Source organism: Scyliorhinus canicula, chromosome 7 (assembly GCF_902713615.1).
Source record: "Scyliorhinus canicula chromosome 7, sScyCan1.1, whole genome shotgun sequence".
In the NCBI taxonomy this organism is placed as follows: Eukaryota; Metazoa; Chordata; class Chondrichthyes; order Carcharhiniformes; family Scyliorhinidae; genus Scyliorhinus; species Scyliorhinus canicula.
In genome coordinates, this window is record NC_052152.1 from 39733758 (window position 1) to 39754207 (window position 20450).

Below are 20450 nucleotides of genomic sequence, written 5' to 3' on the forward strand. Positions count from 1 at the left end.
GACAGCCACTGCGAGGTGGACACCAACAAAATCTTTGAGCGCTACATATTCAAGCAGAGGATGCAAGGTAAAGACGGATCCTTCAACTCCCATCTAACTAACCTTAGACTGCTAACGTAATCCTGCAACTTTGGTGACATCACTGACTCCATGATCAGAGACCAAATCATTTTTGGAGTCCACTCTGATCCTCTGCGAGAGCAATTGTTGAAAATCAAACACTGCCAGTCGAATTGAAACGTGTACTGTGCATGAGCACTCTAGAAATCGCTCTTCACAGTACAAAACGTCAGAAAGTGAAAAACAAGCCTCCCACGAGGTGGAGAGTTTTCAGGCCATCTCCCAGATGCAGCGCCTCCACATTGACAAAAGCAGTCATTTTGTGCGTTCTTCCTGGGGCACGATGCATGCGCAATGCGATCGGGAACACGAAGCGGCCACAAACCGCACTGCGCAGGTGCAGAAGTCCGAGCACTGCACCGCGCATGCGCAACGACGCACTGATCGTCTTGATGTCATGATGTGTGCAAACTGCGGCACTGCCCATTTTTTAAAGTGCCCTGTAAGAGGCAAACGCTGTTTAAACTGTGGGAAATCAAACCACTTTGCAGCCCTGTGCAGATCTGCACAACCAGTCGGGAGCCAGCGTTCCCAATTCCGACAGCGGTGCATCAGAAGTGTGCAACACCGAATGCATGACTCTGATCCAGGCAGTGCGACGGATCCAGATGGCATTATTACGAAGTGCGAATACGCCACACCTGACACATCGCGAGTCCAATCAATCCTGGCTGTGGATTCCGAGGACGAATGGCATGCAGTGATGAAGGTCAACCACTGCCCCATCCAGTTCAAACTGGACACAGGTGCCTCAGCCAAACTGATTTTGCAGGTGGACGTTAAGAGAATCAAGAAGCCCCCCCACAATCCTTCCAGCTGCCTGCAAACTCCTGGACTACAATGGAATCGCAATCATGGCACTGGGGTCCTGCCATCTTCAGATGTCCGACCACCACACACAAGCAAGCTTACGCTTCGAGATTGTTAAACCAGACAGGGCATCCCTGCTAGATGCACACGCCTGCAAGCAACTGAACCTCATTCAAATGGTCTACACTACGACGCCGTCCCATTCGGATCTTCAGGCCAGCATCGACGACATCCTAACCCAGTACCCAGATGTATTTAGCGGGATGGGCATGCTGCCGTACGAGAACAAGATTCTACTGCGGCCTGATGCCAAGCCAGTGGATCACGCACCATGACGTGTCCCTGCTCCACTGAGAGAGCACCTGAAGGCAGAGCTCATGAGTCTACAACAAAAAGGCATCATCTCCAAGGTCACTGAACCAACCAACTGGGTCAGCTCGATGGTGTGCGTAAAGAAGCCTTCGGGGGACCTACACATCTGCATTGACCCCCAAGGATCTAAACAAAAACATTATGCGGGAACATTACCCCATCCCGAAGAGGGAGGAAATCACGAGTGAGATGGCACACGCGCGCCTCTTCACAAAATTGGACGCATCCCAAAGATTTTGGCAAATCCAACTTGAAGAATCCAGCAGAAGGCTCTGCAACTTCAACACGCCTTTTGGCAGAATCTTCTCCAACCAAATGCCATTTAGCATCATCTCAGCATCAGAGATTTTCCATCGCACATGGATCAGATGATGAAGGGAATAGAAGGGGTTTGTGTCTGCGTTGACAATATCATAATCTGGTCCACAACCCCAGAGGAACATGTGTCGCGACTCAAGAAAGTATTCCGACGCATACATGAACATGGCCTCAAGCTAAACAGGTCCAAGTGCTGTTTTGGGACATCCACGCTGAAGTTCCTGGGCGATCAGATTTCGCAACACGGTGTGCGCCCGGACACAGACAAAATTGAAGCCATCGAGGCAATGAAACTGCGCTTCCTGGGAATGGTCAATTTCCTTGGCAAGTTCATCCCGAATTTGGCCACACACACCATGACCTGGCGAAAAAAATCAACCGCCTTTGAGTGGAAGGCGGAGCACCGAACAGAGTGGCTGGAGCTGAAAGCCAAGCTCACCATTGCACCCGTCCTTGCATTCTTTGACCCAGACCGAGAGACCAAGATATCCACAGATGCGAGTCAGGATGGTATTGGGGCGGTATTGCTTCAAAGAGATGACACATCATTCTGAGTACCAGTAGCATACGCGTCACGGGCAATGACACCCACTGAGACCAGATATGCGCAGATTGAGAATTTCACGATTATGTCTACGGCTTGCCAACATTTACTGTTGAGACAGATCATAGGCCTCTGGTCCACATCATCCAAAAGGACCTGAACGACATGACGCCTCGTTTGCAGAGAATTCTGCTCAAACTCCGGAGGTATGATTTCAATTTGGTGTACACACCTGGCAAGGAGCTCATCATTGCTGATGCATTGTTCCACTCCGTCAACTCACACAGTGAGCCACTGGAGATCATCCAGCACATTGAATTTCAGGTACAACTGTGTGCAAGCACTCTCCCGGCAACAGATGAGAAGATCGTTTTCATCCGAGAAGAGACGGCCAAAGACCCCCTGTTGCAGCGAGTCATCCACAACCTCAGCAATGGCTGGCAGAGAGGGCAATGCCCCCAATTCTGCAACGTCAAGGACGACCTGACGCTGATCGACGACACCCTGCTCAAGCTGTCTAAATAGATTAACTTTCCTCACACCTGCTCAAGCAGGACAGGATAGTCATCCCGCTACGTCGCCAGAGCATGGTGCTGCGGCAGATTCATGAGGGACACCTGGTCGTAGAAAAGTGCAGACGCAGGGCCCGGAAAACTGTCTACTGGCCCGTTATCAACCAGGACATTACAGACATGGTCCTGAACTGCGAAACCTGTCAGAGATTCCAACCAGCGCAGAGCAAGGAGACACTCCAACCACATGACCTAGAGACATCTCCGTGGTCCAAGGTTGGCATTGACCTATTCCACGCGAATAGTCGTGACTATATCTTAATCATTGATTACTTTTTGAACTATCCTGAGGTGCTGAATCTGCCAGACCTCATCTCACAGACTGTCATCAAAGCGTGTAAAAAGACATTCTCATGGCATTGCATCCCAAACACCGTCATGAGCGACAGTGGCCCGTGCTTTCACAGTTGAGAATGGTCCACATTTGCCAAGAGCTACAATTTCAGGCATGTAATCTCCTGTCCGCATTATCCGCAGTCCAATGGCAAAGTCGAAAAAGGGGTGCACATCGTTAAGTAGCTCATCCACCGGGCCTCGGACTCCCCTTCCAACATACTTCTTGCACTACTTGTGTACCGGGCGACTCCCTTGTCCACTGGCATGTCGCCAGCTCAACTGCTGATGAACAGGAAACTGCGGACGACGCTTCCAGCCATACACCTGCCCAACCTTGTTCACCTCCCGGTGCTGCAGAAGATGCAGCAGCTTCGCAACAGCCAGTAGCAGGGCTATGACGCACATGCCACCAATCTGGACGTGCTATCCCCAGCAGACACGGTCAGGATCAAAATACTGGATGGTGGGTGGTCTGCTCCGGCTGTCGTTGTTCGACAGGCCGTGCCCAGATCCTATGTCATACGTATGGCTGATGGCTCCATTATGCAAAGGAATGGAAGGGCACTGCGAAAAGTTGCTTGCCCACAAGCACTTTCCCCTCCATTTCCACATGTCGAATTACCACCTCCAGACACCTCGAACCACGAGGCCACCAGCCGTCCTCCCACTCGCCTGCCAAGACACCGTCATCCCCTCCACCACCTCTCCGGCGGTCGATGAGGATTAGACGCAAGCTTCAGAGACTGGACTTATGAGCATTTGTTTTGTTTGTTCTGTTCTGTATTCCTCAGTCAGTCACATTAGACAGACACATACATCTTTAAAAAAACAAAAAAAGGGGGGAGATGTCATGATATGCAAACATGCAACCAATGAAGACTCAGAATAGAACACAACCAATGGGCAGTCAGGACACTCAAGAGGTGGCATCACCACAAGAGGACATGACATAAACACTATAAAAGGTATGAGGCACTCACACCCTGCCTCTTTCCACTGACAGACATCCAGAGAGTTACACAGGGTTGATCAGCAGCATCACACCCCAGCATGTGGCTTAGAGCAAGCTGGTGCAGTTAGACTGAGTTACTACAGTTAGATTAGCAGAGAGTCGAACTCATTTGAGAACTGTGTTAATAGTTCAATAAACACACTGAACTCATTTCAGAGTCTGGAGCATCCTTTAGTTAAGACTGCATCAAGTAGCAGCCTATGTTATCCGAAGCAGCATAACACAACAGACAGCTCACCAGTGATTTACAAATCATGCCAGCAATTAATAAAAGCCAAGGCCTTAAACTGATGATATCAGCTGGATTTGACACTCAATCAGAAACCTGTTCCATGTTAAAGTCCATTCTAACAAGTCGGTTCCACCCATAATACCAGTAATAGTAATATTTAGCTCCTATCAAACAGTGTAACACTTTCTTTCATGACAACATAATCTATGTCATTTCTCTTGACAGATAACAATGACATCACAGTGATCTGTGGAACCCAAGATGTGCAGTTATCGATCTTTTTGTGTCCAATATATTTTGCTGGCTACAATGAGGAACAAGTGGTTTTAAACAATATATTTGAAGATCCCAAGTGCAAGGGAACTGTTGATGCATCAATTTCTCCTCCTGTTCTCAGATTTTCTTTCCCCATCAGTGACATAAACTCTACTTCCTGTGGAAACAAACTTTTGGTATGTCAGTCATAGATACAATGTCATATTTTGATGACGCATGATGTTATTCGATGCATATGCCATATTTTCTGTTTAATTTTCATATATATGATATGGGGGGGGGAGCGCGGGGCGATCTGACCCCGGGGGGTGCCCCCACAGCGGCCTGGCCCGCGATCAGGGCCCACCAATCGGCGGGTGGGCCTGTGCCATGGGGGCACTCTTTTTCTTCCGCCTTCGCCATGGTCTTCACCATGGCGGAGAAGGAAGAGACCCCCTCCCCTGCACATGCGCCGGAATGACAGCAGCCGCTGACGCTCCGGCGCATGCGCGGACTTATGCCGGCCGGCGAAGTCCTTTCGGCCCCAGCTGGCATGGTGCCAAAGGCCGTTCACGCCAGCCAGCGGAGCGAGAACCACTCCGGCGCGGGCCTAGCCCCTCAATGTGAGGGCTTGGCCCCTAAAGGTGCGGAGACTTCCGCACCTTTGGGGCGGCGCGACATCAGAGTGGTTCACGCCACTCCAACACGCCAGGACCCCCCCACCCCGCCAGGTAGGGTAGAATCCCGGACATGGTTTCCGGTTGGAGAATGTACGTATTATTTTCTTTGGCACGCAGTCAGCTACACATTTGCTGATAAAGTCTGTGACGGTGGTGGTATAATACTCGTTTAGGTTGGTCGTTGAGTTCTTAAATATGGACTAGTCCACTGACTCCAAGCAGTCACGGAGGAGCTCTTCTGTTGCCTCGGACCAGAACTGCACGACCTTCTTAACCGGATTCTTCCACTTAAGTTTGTGCTCGTATGCCGGGAAAAGGAGCACCGTGTTATGGTCCGAATTTCCGAAGTGCGGTTGGGAGATGGATCGGTAGGCGTCTTAATTTTTGTGTAGCAGTGGTCAAGTATGTTGTCGCCTCTGGTGCGACAGAAGATGTCTTGGTGGAATTTTAGCAGTACAATCTTGACGTTGGCCTTGTTGAAGTCCCTTGTTGGGGCTCGCACTCAATTCACATTTTGCACCCGGATCCGGGGTGGGTACAATGAGGTCGCTGAATGGTGCCCGATGTGGGTAACCATCTGGGGAGCTCCAAAGTAAATGGAGCAGCAAAGTTTGCAGAGAATATGGGAACTGGTCTACATATGGCTAGGAGGCCATGTTCGGAATAGTGCCTCAGAATATGTTTCAGTCTTGAATATCTTGTAAACTTCAAATATTTTACCCTGGTATTTATATATATTCTCTTCTACATACAGATCACCAGTAATGAAGGAACGGGTGCTTTTAAGGACTTTTCAAACATCCAGTCTGTCGAAGTCAGTGGCATGATAGAAACAAATGATCCAATAGGAAATGTCATAACGTATAACCAGGAACTGTTGTATATGTATTCCTGCTCCTACCCTTTGGAGTATTTTATCAATGATACTAGGGTGGATGTGTAAGTGAAGAATTAGCTTCTTGTTTGATTAGGTGAATCTTTAGAATAGAAATTTTAAAAATCGGAGATAGATGTCTAAATACATAAGAGTTAACATAGAAAATGTATGATTTAATTCCATTCTTAGTGCATCTTTTGCTTATTATTTTTAATATTACTGCTTCGCATGTCTTCTGATATAACAAAATAAAGATGTGTTGTGGATTTTCCACTCCTGCTTTTGGGGGGTGGCAACGGCGGTGGGGTGGAAAATCCCACGGGAATCCCAAATCGGCTTTCAAACCGGCAGGATGTCCCATTGAAATGGTTCCCAACCCTGCCAATGAGGTAATGGCATCCTGGGCGAGATTTTCCCAACAGGGAATAAAGCCCCCTAGCAAGCGCATTCAGTGCACATACCCCGGCACTTGCAGTGCCGAGAAACAGATGGCTATTCAATGAAATGAAAATCGCTTATTGTCACGAGTAGGCTTCAAATGAAGTTACTGTGAAAAGTCCCTAGTCGCCACATTCCGGCGCCTGTTCGGGGAGGCTGTTACGGGAATCGAACCGTGCTGCTGGCTTGCCTTGGTCTGCTTTCAAAGCCAGCGATTAGCCCTGTGAGCTAAACAGCCCCTGCGACATGTGTTGAATAAGGGGCCTGAATGGGGAACTGTTTTGTACAGTGGGGAACTCAGCTCGCCGGAACTCCCCATTGTAGTAAGAGGTCAGGATGCTATTTTTAAATGGCGTCCTGATCTCCAAGGCCCACGAAAAAATCCCCAACATCCCCCACCAACCCAATATGGGAGGGTGGCAGAGCCAACCTGGCAGTGCCCATGAGAGTTGGCAGTGGCACCTTGGCAGTGCCAGGCTGGAACCCAGGTGGCACTGCCTAGGTGCCAGGTTGGGACCAGCAGTGCCAGGGCACCATCCTGCCCAAAGGGCATGCAGCTGGGGGCCTCCAATATTCTTAGAGACTTCCAGGAGTGCCATTCCATCTGGTCCCCAAATGTGGGGACCAGCACCAAACAGAGTTCACCCGAGGTCTCTGAGGCAAAGGGGTTGAATCCCAAAGTTTCAGATACCTCGGGAATCTGCACATTATAGTAAGGCTTACTGCTTCGCCCTAATATGCAGATTTGCTAAAAAGTGTTCCCATCCATTGTGGGTGGGGTTCACCTCTCAACGTCTCCCGGGGTCTCCTGACTTCAACGCCCATGCTGTGCCAGGACGAGCTGCTTTACTGGCGGAGCGTGGCCTTTAGATCGTGCCCCCTAACTTTGCAGGTTGGGATTTTCATTTCCATAAATGTAAATAGCATTCTACATTAAATTAAATTAAATTGAACAATTAAATTACATTAAATAGCAAATAGGCTTCTACACCCAAAAGTCCTTCATAATTTATTTTTCTTTTTTTAAATTTAGTGTACTCAATTCATTTTTTTCAAATTAAGGGGCAATTTAGCGTGTTCAAACCACCTACCTTGCACATCTTTAGGTTGTGGGGGCGAAACCCATGGAAACACAGGGAAAATGTGAAAACTCCACACGGACAGTGACCCAGAGCCGGGATTGAACCTGGGACCTTGGCACCGTAAGGCAACAGGGCTAATCCACTGCGCCACCGTGCTGCCCGTTCATAATTTTTGTTGAAAATCAGGGTACCCTTTGAAAACCGCACTCTAATCTTTTGAAAACCTGAGCCCGCTCCTTCAAAATTATATCGCGGGAACCGCCCCTTAATTTCCTTTCGCCTAAGTGGCAAAAAATAATGCGGAGAAAGACATCCTTGGGATTGGGGTCTTCCAAACATTTTTCTGCCTGCTACGCCACTTTGCATAAATTTAGAAAATTCTGCCACAGGCTTTCACCCTCCCTGTGCCCCTGCCTCCCCGGTCCAAAAAGAATGGCGTCTCATTAGGTTAAGGTGGTGGGGGATTCCCCTGCATTCCTGACTATCTCCATCGTAATTTACTTGTGAACTGGGACTGTAAGGACACTGACTCCATCATGCAGGTTCTTACTTTACACAGAAAAGTCACATCACAATAATGTTATGTTTACTCGCAAGTTTGTGATCACCAGTGATAACCCTGATTTATTTCCCTTCCCTAGAACACATGTGCCAAATTGCATTCCAACCAGCACTCCTGCTGAGACTCACTGACTCACCACATCCCATGTCATATTCCTCTTTTCCGGTTCTCATTTTAGCATCTCAATCCTCTAAATGGAGGATATCCTGTTTGTATCAGACGAGCATGAAAAGTCAATGTCCCATTTTGACTTATGCAAATCTGAACCAATCAAACAATTGCATAGATTTCTACTGTCACACGATTACAGGGTATAATGTGATAAGTTGAATGGATCGGGTATGAAAATTATAAGAGCATTTGGTTCAATTTACCATTTTGATTTCATACTGATTGGTTAATGTAATTGTACTTACAGGGCAGGAGTAAGTATAGCCATGAAGGATAATAATGGTACCTTCAGGAGCACCCTCACTCTTCAGCTTTACAATGTAAGTTACCTTATCATCTCTGTAGTCAGCAGGATATCAAAGATGCAAAATTTCACCAAAGCTTAATTCACAATGGATAAATGAATTTAGGAATATCTCACCTCCACATTTCCTTACTTTTTTTTTCCTTTTTAAAAAAATTTAGAGTACCCAATTATTTTTCTTCCAATTAAAGGGCAATTTAGTGTGGCCAATGCACCTAACCTGCACATCTTTGGGTTGTGGGAGTGAAACCCATGCAGACATGGGGAGAATGTGCAAACTCCACACAGACAGTGACCCGTGGCCGGGATCGAACGCTGAGGATCGATCCTCAGTGCTGTAAGCAGCAGTGCTAACCACTATGACATCGAATCACTCTTACATCTCCTTACTTAATACATCTCTTAAATGTTGTTGAGATCCCAGTTAGTGTTATAACTGGACGGGAAAATTCTAGAATGGAACCCTGGCTCAAAAGACCGCAGCTTCTACTTTTATTTTTGTAAAACGTAGAGGAACAGTCACAGGACCACTAATTAGTTTCAACAACAAAAAACAAATTAAAATGAAAACATTGAATTACGGTACAACACTCCTTTACACCCCACTTAGCTAAACAGTGACACAGAGATTTTAGGATTAACACAGATTACAAAGTACATCTTAAACTACAATGATCACATCAGCACACAAAGTCCCTTTTAAGCATATACAATGACTGTGGTCAAATACACACACTCTGCTCTGAACCCAAGTTAGTGTCTCTGGATTTCTCCTCAGGATCCCCCCCACTCTCAAAAACACACGTTAAAATCTTCTCATAATGCATTCCCTTAGCGGTTTGCATTCCAAACTCCAGTCCAGGTTTTACAAATAACATTTTTAAACAAAGCTTCCACTCCAATTTAACAGCAACTCTACTCCGCATTTCACACTGACCTTTTTAGGATTTCTTTGTCATATTTTCTGTGGAAACTGTTTGCAATTGCTTTAACTCCCATTCCTAGACTGTATTGAAATGATATCAAGCATTTATTATACCTTTAAAGGCTATTGTCTCACTTTAAATCTGGTTACCGAATTGCCTCTTTAACTCGGAACACTTTGTATATTCTTCCTGTGTTGTAACCATTGTGTCATTTTGTAAATTCAGAAGGAGAGTAGGCTGTCAGTTGAGATGATGCCCAAAGAAGAAGAAGGGAAGAAATTGAACTATAAAGAGATAGAACACCTTCAGTAAACTGTTAATTGAGGCTAGGGAAATTGAAGTTAGCAAAAAAACAGTTACACATGTTGGTAAATAGAGAATGGATTTGGATTAGACAGTAGAGTCCACATTAAAGAGCTGTACAATGAAAGTACAGAGAACAGGGAAAACTACTGATTCATATGACTGCTTTTGCAATGCTGCTTTCTATGCTCGGGAGAAAGATAGAAAAGATTTGTACAGGATAGGGCAATGAGATCAGAGGCAGTGTGAGCAACCAAGTACAGAAGAGAGAATCTCCTTTCAAGTCCAAAGAGAATCTCCTTTCAAGTCCAATTTGGCATTCAGCGATAGGTCATGGTCAGAGGGAGTAATGAACACGAGTCAAACTGGTGCACTTAATCTCAAGTAAGGTAGGGGTCCTTGAACCATAGTTTTCAGACTTGTTGGCAATGTCTAAGCTGGTATAAGAATGAGGAAGTAATGGAATTCATATAGCTAATATTGTGGTGGCGATTTTCAATGAAAAGATTGACTGACTTTAACTCCAATGCCTGATGTGAACAGGGCATTTGGATGGTTAAATACAGGTTGTATCTTCCACAAGGCAGTGGCATACTGGTATTGTCACTGGGCTAGTAATCCAGAGATCCAAGGTAAATGCTCTGGGGACCCGGTTTTTAATCCCACCACAGTAAATGATGAAATTAGAATACAATAAAAATCTGGAATTAAAAGTCTAATGATGACCATGAAACCATTGTCGATTGTTGTTAAAAACCCATCTGGTTCACTAATGTCCTTTCGATGAGGAGATCTGCCATTTTCACCTGGTCTGACCTACATGTGACTCCAGAGGCACAACAATGTGATTGGTTCTCTTAAATAAATAAAAATCTTTATTGTCACAAGTAGGCTTACATTAACACAGCAATGAAGTTACTGTGAAAATCCCCTAGTCGCCACATTCCGGCGCCTGTTCAGGTACACAGAGGGAGAATTCAGAATTCTCAGCTGGTACGGGAATTGAACCCGCACTGCTGGCCTTATTCTGCATAACAAACCAGCTGTCTAACTCACCGAGCTAAACCAGCCCTCTGAAGGGCAATAAATGCTGACTCAGCCAGCAACGCCCCCACCCCATGAAGGAATTTTTGAAAAACCTGAGTTGGCAGGATACTCAAGCTCACTTAAATGCTTGTGCAGGTTTTCTGTTGTCCAAGATGTTGTTCCCGCCAGATTTTAATCCTTACTGGGATTGGGCAGGAGATTCACCTGCAAAATGGAAATGTAGCACCCGGGTTAAAATGCCCAGATCTCACTGGCATAAACTGGTGAGCTTGACACTCCCCCTTGTGGCCCAACAACAAACTCATGGTCTGAATTAAAATTGGCATTTGAGATAAAACAGAAGGTTAGATTTGGTGGATCAAGAGGAACAAGAAGTTGGAAACAGAAGAAAGAAATTCAAAAAATAAAAGGAAGCTTTCTGCAGAGGGAAGGAGATGAAAACAAAGAAAGAATCCTGCACAATGTTAGTGAGGTGAGGATTAGGCCAAGATGAAGCCGAGACAGAGTTGCTCACTATTTGGAAATAAGGGGCTGCTCATTTAAGACAAAGATGAGGAAAATATTCTTTGGAATTCTCTTCTTCAAAAGCCATTGGAACAGCGTTTTTAACTATTTTCCAGGCCGAGGTAATTCGATTCTTGATGAGCAAGAGGATGAAAGATTATTGGGAGTAGACTGGAATGTGGGGTGAAATTACAATCAGATCAGCCACGATCTCATTGAATGGGGGAGCAGGCTCGAGGGCCAAGTGGTCCTCGTTCATATTTGTATGTAAGATCGGTCAGATATTTTGAAATCATTGAGACAAAGGACAAATGAGATAACGACAAACCAAAAATCAGGCATCTAGACAGGTGTGGAATCACACAAAAGGGAGATCAAGTTTAACATGGCTTTCAAAATTATGAATGCTATTAGATTTGAATTTTTTTTACATTTATGTCTACAAAAGTAGCTAAAATATCAGATTACTGTGCAAAACTGCTGCAACTATCATGCCATAAATGTGATAAAACTACATTATTTTCAGGACGCAGAATACACAAGTGCCTTGATCATTCCAGAATCTGGACTCATCTTGAAAACCAAGATTTATGTGGAAGTAAAAGCTATCAATTTAACCAACAAGTAAAATTTGTTCTCTCTGTTATGCCTGAAAATTTTTGATTGCTTTTATAATTAGAATAAGATTAACTTTTTTTGACATAAGATCATTAGCCTGAGAAATGGCACATATAGGTTTGTGTGGACTGTTAAGAAATTATGGCCAGAACTCTACTAGGAGGAGTGGGGAGTGGGAGGTGGGGTTTGGGAATCCTGACCCAAACGTGATTTTATGGTGGGATGGACAGGACATCGGACAGGATAATCATAATAATAATCTTTATTATTGTCAAAAGTAGGTTTACATTAACACTGCAATGAAGTTACTGTGAAAATCCCCTATTCGGAACACTGAGGGAGAATTCAAAATGTCCAATTCACCTAACAAGCACGTCTTTTGGGACTCGTGGGAGGAAACTGGAGCACCCAGAGGAAACCCACACAGACACGAGGAGAACGTGCAGACTCCGCACAGTGACCCAAGCAGGAATCGATCCCGGGACCCTGGCACTGTGAAGCAACAGTGCTAAACACTGTGCTACCATGTCCACCCTTGCCCCTATCAAGGCCCTTAAGTGGCCACCTAGCTTAAATATATAAGCTGGCAGGCACCCAATGACAGAGGTTGGGAAATTGAAAAGGTTTTCACCCTCAACCTCGGGCAGGAAGTGGGAACACCTCCATTGAAAGGTCCCTTCAGACTTGGAGATGGTGGTGTGTGGTATTGTCACTGGACTAGTATTCCAGAGACCCAAGGGATCTGAGTTCCAATCCCACTATGACAGATGGCGAAATTAGAATTCAATAAAAATCTGGAATTAAAAGTCTAATGAAATCACTGTTGAGTGTCGTAAAAACCACTGGTTCACGAATGGTTCAATACTGAACCATATGGAAGGAAATCTGCCATTCTTGCCTGGTCTGGCTTACATGAGACTCCAGATCCTCATAAATGTGGGGCGGGATTCTCCGACCCCCTCGCCAGGTCGGAGAATCGCCCGGGGCCAGCGTCAATCCCGCCCCCGCCGTGTCCCGAATTCTCCACCACCAGAGATTCGACGGGGGCGGGAATCGCACCGGTCGGCGGGCCCCCCGCGGCGATTCTCCAGTCTTCACCATGGCGGAGACGGAAGAGACCCCCTCCCCTGCGCATGCGCCGGGATGACGTCAGCAGCCGCTGACGCTCCGGCGCATGCGCGGACTTACACCGGCCGGCGAAGTCCCCGGCCCCGGCTGGCGTGGCGCCAAAGGCCGTTCACGCCAGCCGGCGGAGCGCCAACCACTCCAGCGCGGGCCTCACCCCTCAATGTGAGGTCTTGGCCCTAAAGGTGCGGAGACTTCCGCACCTTTGGGGCGGCCCGACGCCGGAGTGGTTCACGTCACTCCAACACGCCGGGACCCCCCGACCCGCCGGGTAGGGGAGAATCCCGGCCGTGGTTGATTCTTAAATTTCCTCTGAAATAAGCAGCAAGCCATGCAGTTAGACAATATATACTGGCCCAGCCAGCAACGGCCACAACCCATGAATATAACATCTCAATGTTACTGCTCAATTAATGCCAGGTGAAGGCCCACAAAATCAACTCCCTAGACACTATTGCCAACAGGAGGATACAAAATCTATTGGTAATTTAAAAATTGGGAAAGTCATGCACTTGCTCCATATTTATAACAAACTTACTTTCCACCACACAGGTTCAATGTCCTTCTTGATCGCTGCTATGCTTCAACATCACCTTTTAACTTAAATTCTTCACAAACTTATGATCTCTTCATTGGGTGAGTGTTCCAAATGTTACTGCTTATAATAGAATCTAAATTGGACTAAAAGCTATCAGTTTACTCATATGTATTTCCATCCATTCTCCATTGTGACCCCCATATTTCTTGAAATTGTAGGGATGAACTATCAGATTGCACCTGTCAAACAGCTTTGCTGTGATACTTCTCAGTAACTTTGATGAGGCCCAAAAGTCTCCTCCAATCATAATTGTAAGATGGTAGACCTAGGAACATTTTCTGAACTTATTTACGTATGCTGTAAATAATATCAGTTGTCCAAATTTCAGTCGTCAGCATCCTGTCCAATACAAAGCATAATTTACCCATCATCATTATTCTTACAGGTTTACATTGTCTCCCTGTTCAACACACATTAACCGGTGCTTGGGCCCCAGCTACTCACAATATACACAAATGATTTGGATGAGGGAACCAAATGTAATGGGCTCAATTCTCCGCAGCCCGGCACCAAAATCGTGTTTGGCTTGGGGGCGGAGAATCGAAGTTCTCGACCAAATCGGGCCCAGCCTGCTCCGGCGATTCTCTGGGGCCTGGAGAATCACTCATCCGCGAATTACGCCACGTGGCTGGGGGGCCATTGCCTGAGGCCCTCCCAGTGATATTCCGCTCCTGACTGGCCAAGTTCCCGACAGCGTGGAACCAATGTGGTATGGCCAGTCGGGACTCAGTCCGCGGTCGCCTGGTGGGGGACAGGGGGATCGAGCACCGGGTGGGACGAGGGGTGGGGGGGGGATTCATATGGGCGGCCAGGACAGCGATTGGGCTGGTCCGATGCAGCAACATGCGGCCGATCGGGGGGGCCTACATTGTCCGTGTTGGTCCACAGTCTGAGTCCACCATGGCACTCGGCGCGGCCGCTGGAGGCCGCCGCCATGCGCTTGCATAGTCTTGGAACCGGAAGTGCAGAGGCGCGTATCCGCAGCCAAAGCTGTGTGAAGCTCCCCGTGTCCTTGCTGGCCCCCAGAAAGTAAGTGAATCGCCTTTCATTTTCTGCAGGAGACTGAGGAGTGCATTACGCCAGCGTGGGGACATAGCCCCATTTTGGGAGAATCCAGCTTTTCAAGTTTGCTGACAACATGAAAATTAGGGGGCATATAAGTGGTGAGAAGGCTGTTAAGATGCGTTGAGTTGAATGATTGGGAAAATACATGGCAGATGTAATATAACATGGATAAATGTGACGTTATCCATTTTTGTTGGAGACACACAAAGGGCCCTGGGTGTCCTAGTACAACAGTCACTGAACGCAAGCATGCAGATAGGAAGGCAACTGGTACTGTGACGTTGATTGCAAGAGGACTTAAACTTAAACAAACTTAGAAATGTTTCCGTTAAATTCCGCCCCAGATCTTAAAGTAGTGTGCACGGCTTTTGTCTCCTAGTCCAAGAAAGGATTTATTTGCTGTTGAGTACAGGAGCAAGGATGTCTTAGTGCAGCTGTACAAGGCCTTAGTGAGACCAGGGATACAAACTACCAGCCACTTGTGCTCGGGCGAGAGCGTGGTATGTTCAATATATGCCAGGGAAGGTCTCTCGCAGGCTTCTCGGCATCCTTTATGCCTTGCGGGATATACCCAAGCAAATCGCGATCTGAATCTTGCCCAAAGGGGATGTAATCAAACGGCGAGCGCCTAAGCAGGGTTTCAACCTACTTATGTGAGCTTGCATGGTATCTACCGACCTCCGGGGATCTACTGGCCTCCTCAGTGAGGACCAGGAGGAACAACACCCGGGGACTCTCCCGGGACGTCAGAGGCCCCTGGGTGGTCAGGGACAGTGCAGGGTGGCTCCCTGACCCTCCCCCTGTAACTCAGGCACTGACACCCTGGCACTGCCAAGATGCACAGGTGGCACTGCCAAGCTGGCAGGAGCTGGCAGGTGGCAGTGCAAGGATGGCACTGCCAAGGGTCAGTGCCTGAGGAGGGCCATGCCCATGAAAGGAGGGTGGTGGGGGGGTTTGAAGCGCGGGGGGGTACATGACAAGTACCCTCTGGGCGGTTGGTGGGGGGGGCGACGTGTGGGGGTCCTAGAAGGGGGGGGACTTGTGTAAGGGGGTGTGGGGTGCCTGAAGAGGGAGATCTTACAGCCGGGCATCCTCACTTGAGGGGGAGGGGTGTGGGATATGCCCATGTTTGTGGGGGATAACATTGTCCATGGGTGCGGGATGCCCACAAGCTCACTTGGAATCAGGGCACACTTTCAAAATGTTGGTCCGATCTCTGAGTTCAGCTCCCCAGTGCTGAAATAAACCGTTGAGAAACTCTCCAGGGCCCAAAAAGGTGACTGTGTCGTTTGATAGCGATGGGAAACTCGTCGGCAGAGCCGGCGGGAAGCTCCCTGAAAAACCCACCCCAAACAAATTTAGAAATGTTTCCGTTAAATTCCGCCCCAGATCTTAAAGTAGTGTGTGTGGCTTTTGTCTCCTAGTCCAAGAAAGGATTTATTTGCGATAGAGGGAGCACAGCGAAGGTTCACCAGCCTGATTCCTGGGATGGCAGTATTGTCATATGAGGAGGAAAGATTGGGTTGACTAGGTTTGTATTCACAGAGTTTAGAAGAATGAAAAGGGATCTCATTGAAACATCTAAAATTCTGACGGGATGGACAGACTGGATGCAGAGATGAAGGGCGGGATTCTCCGCTTGCCGACCCCAAAACCACAAAACGCGATTGGGTGGAGAATAGCTTCCGCTGCTGAAATCGGGGTATTCGCCGGTTTGACGCCAAATCGGGATGCTCTGGCACCTCGAAAATGGCATAAGTGCCTCACTCGCCATGTGGGGTGAAAGTACAGTAGGCATATCATTAGCGGGCCTGACACCCTATGCTCCCAGGGCCTCTGCAATTTGCCACCTCTGATGGGTTTTCCCAGCGGCGTTGTTCACTTGTGGTTTTAAAAATCGTGAAGCTGGCATCCTAGCTGCAGAGCGAGAGAGAAGAGGTAGGAAATGGCGTGTAATGACTGCGGACTGCTGGCCCGGACTCCGGCCGTGCTGGCTGCGGTGGTGGGGGGGGGAGCCTCCAGCCTGGGGAGGGGGGAGTCGTGGGGGTGGGTGAGGGCAGGCCGAGCAGCCAGAGCACCCCCACAACAGAACTGGGGAGGTTCACAGGCACCGACCAACATCTTGCCGAACACCTACTGACCACCCACCCCAGGCCCTGGTTCTACACAGTGGCGCCGAATGCATGGGTGCGCCCACCCCAGCATCCCACCCACTCGACACAGCACCCAGCCCCGAGCACCCTACCCAACTGGCAGCTGCCCACCAGGGGACCACCTAGGGCCACACCCAAGGCATCCCGCCTAACCGGCAGCTTCCCACCGGGGGACCACTCAGGGCCACAAGCAAGGAAGCCCACAGTGAGGGCAGCACCAGCCAACGGTGTCACTGGCAGCAGAGACAGGTACCAGGACCAGGGGCACAGACAGGGCCGGATACCGGATGAGTAGGAGGGGGGACATGCATGGGCGGGTCCGGCAGTGCCAACCGGTGCCACCATGTAGCCCATGGTACTTGGATGAGCACGGGAGCATGCACCAAGCTAACATGTTGGCATTTCAAGCCCTGTAGACAATGGCATTCGGACAGTAAACCGTGATGCTGGCAGCTGTGGTGATGGCCGCAGTCCTGCGAGATACCCTGCGGCCATGTGAGCGGGTGCCGCGCAGAGAGGAGGGGGAAGCTGTAGCAGAGGAACAGGCTGCAGAGAACTGGGGTGCAGAGGGGCAGGTGGTGCGGCCGCAGAGGCTGGAGGGCCAGCTACCCAACAGGCCATGAAGGAGGAGATGCCATGGAGGCGCCGCATGAGGCTCTGCATGTACCGGCGCCGCATGAGGCATACAAAATGATCAGAGGGTTAGATAGGGTGGACAGCGAGAGCCTTCTCCCGCGGATGGAGGTGGCTAGCACGAGGGGACATAGCCTTAAATTGAGGGGTAATAGATATAGGACAGAGGTCAGAGGTGGGTTTTTTACGCAAAGAGTGGTGAGGCCGTGGAATGCCCTACCTGCAACAGTAGTGAACTCGCCAACATTGAGGGCATTTAAAAATTTATTGGATAAGCATATGGATGATAAGGGCATAGTGTAGGTTAGATGGCCTTTAGATTTTTTCCATGTCGGTGCAACATCGAGGGCCGAAGGGCCTGTACTGCGCTGTATCGTTCTATGTTCTATGTCATTTGAAGACCTGCCGGAATGAGCATGTGGATGAGCAGAGGGACTGTGCGAAACATCTGCTAGATGATGGCACACTTGGCACTGCAGGGGTATGGGGGAGAACACCCGCTCCCGGTGACCATCAAGGTGACGGCCGTCCTCAACTTTTATGCAATGGGGTCCTTCCAGGCACCGAGTGGGGACCTGTCCAGGATCTCACAGGCCTCGATGCATAGGTACATCCGCGCCGTCATGGACGCCCTATACGCCCAGGTGGACAAGTACATCCAGTTCCATGTGGACCGAGTCCACCAGGATGCACAGGCAAGCGGGTGTCGCTGCCATCGATGGGATGCCCAGGGTCCAGGGGGTGATTAACGGACTACATGTTGCCCTACGGCCACCGGGGAATAACAGGCCTCTCTACACCACCCGCAAGAGGTTTCACTCCATGATCAACAGCTGCGCATCATGCACGTCTGCGCCCGATACCCGTGCCGTGTACAGGACTCATTCATCCTGGCACACCCAGTAATCCCCGACATGCTCGAGGGGCACCCCTCCTGGATGTGGGGTTGGCTACTGGACGACAGGGGTTACCTGTGGTAGTGGCTGATGACGCCTACCTAGAGGGCACAGACCAGCGCGGAGACCTGATATAATGACGCCCATGAAGCGACCAGGAGTGTGGTCGAGTGGTGCTTTGGCACTCTCAAGATGCGCTTCAAGTGCCTGGATCGCTCTGGAGGGACCCTCCAGTACAAGGCTGAGAGCGCTGCCTGCATTGTGGTGGCTGTAATGATATGTATAGTACAAGTGTAGTAAAGGGTTAACATTGGAGACTATGTGTAACTCAACACTGGATGGCGTTACTAAGTGATTGTTTATAAGGCAGCATCTCTCGGAATTTTGGGAGAAGCTGATGAGAGAAAGCTGAGGGAGATTTCATTGTAGAAAGATAGCACGAGGTTTAGTTATACTGTAGTTTAATAATTAGAGAGAATATTGATTACCGTACTCCAGATTCAGTATTATTCTTTTATTATCTGCTACTTAGCAAAGTGTGCGAATCTAATCAAGTTTAGCAGTGTAAAATAAATTCATTTTGATTTAAACTTCTTATTTTTATATTCTTTGTCAACACTACACATCTGGCTATCTTGGAGAACAAGGCAAGGAATATAACAGTGGTCTGCTGCATCCTCCACAATATAGCACAGCAGAGGGGTGATGTACTGGAGAAAGAGGACGAGGAGGAAGTGATGCACTATCAATTACGACGAGACGAGAGTAGAGAGTAATTGAGACTTTATTAAGCAGAGATGTGTAGCCTCCTGCAGCTGCTGGCAAAATGGCTGCAGCTCGGTGAGCACACACATTTATACTCCGCCTACTGGGCGGAGCCAGCAGGCAGGGATCTACCCCCGTACCTGTAGTACAGGTGCCTTACCGTATTACATCTCGGCCGGGATTTTCCCCGACCCGGCAGTGCGGGGGGTCCTGGCGTACCGGAGTGGCAAGAACCACTCCGTCGTCGGGGCTCCCCGCACCTTTAGGGGATGGGCCCACGCCAGAATGGCTACCGCTCCGCCGACTGGCGCCAACGGCCTTTGGCGCCACGCCGACCGGCGTCGGGGCTGGCCCGAAAGGCCTTCGCCGGTCGGCGTGAGTCCGCGCATGCATCCAAGCGTCAGCGGCCGCTGACGTTACCCCGGCGCATGCGCGGTGGAGGGGGTCTATTCCGCCTCCGCCATGGTGGAGGCCGTGGCGGCGTTGGAAGAAAAAGAGTGCTCCCACGGCACAGGCCCACCCGCCGATCTGTGGGCCCCAATCGCGGGCCAGGCCACCGTGGGGGCACCACCCGGGGTCAGATCGCTCCGCGCCCCCCCCCCCCAGGACCCCGGGGCCCGCTCGTGCCGCCTGCTCCCGCCTGCTCCCGCCGGCACCAGAGGTGGTTTAAACCATGTCGACGGGAGAGGCCTGACAGCGGCGGGACTTCGGCCCATCGCGGGCCGGAGAATCGCCGCGGGGGGCCTGCCGACCGGCGCGGCGCGATTCCCGCCCCCGCCGATTCCCGGGTGGCGGAGAATTCCTGCCACGGCGGGGGCGGCATTTACGAAGGCCCCGGGCGATTCCCCGACCCTGCGGGGGTCGGAGAATTCCGCCCCACGTGTATGTGATATAAACAAACAGTGGTGACTACCACATTCACCCCCTGTTAAAAAAAGGGTCCAGCGGGGGTGGTGGAAAAACTAGTACATGTATGTGAGCATTTTAAAGTGTACATTTTGGGGAAAGTTCACAAATTTAGCCGGTTGGCTGCCTTGATCCTCCCTTGTGAGAGCCGCAGGCCCGGTGGCAATGCAGGCGCCAGCTCGGTCGCCGGTGACTCCGGGAGAGTGTAGACCTAATCTTCATCCCT

The 20450-nt window shown here is 49.2% G+C and overlaps 1 protein-coding gene across 1 annotated transcript in view; it reads left to right on the plus strand.

Moving 5' to 3' along the window:
* Positions 1-20450, plus strand: part of LOC119968888 (zona pellucida-like domain-containing protein 1) — a 65567-nt gene that overhangs the window by 19104 nt on the left and 26013 nt on the right. The window contains exons 3-7 of the mRNA XM_038801826.1: positions 4542-4768; positions 6006-6190; positions 8629-8701; positions 11992-12089; positions 13761-13844. Of these exons, the coding sequence (XP_038657754.1) occupies positions 4542-4768; positions 6006-6190; positions 8629-8701; positions 11992-12089; positions 13761-13844 (667 nt within the window). The remainder of the gene's footprint in view (positions 1-4541; positions 4769-6005; positions 6191-8628; positions 8702-11991; positions 12090-13760; positions 13845-20450) is intronic.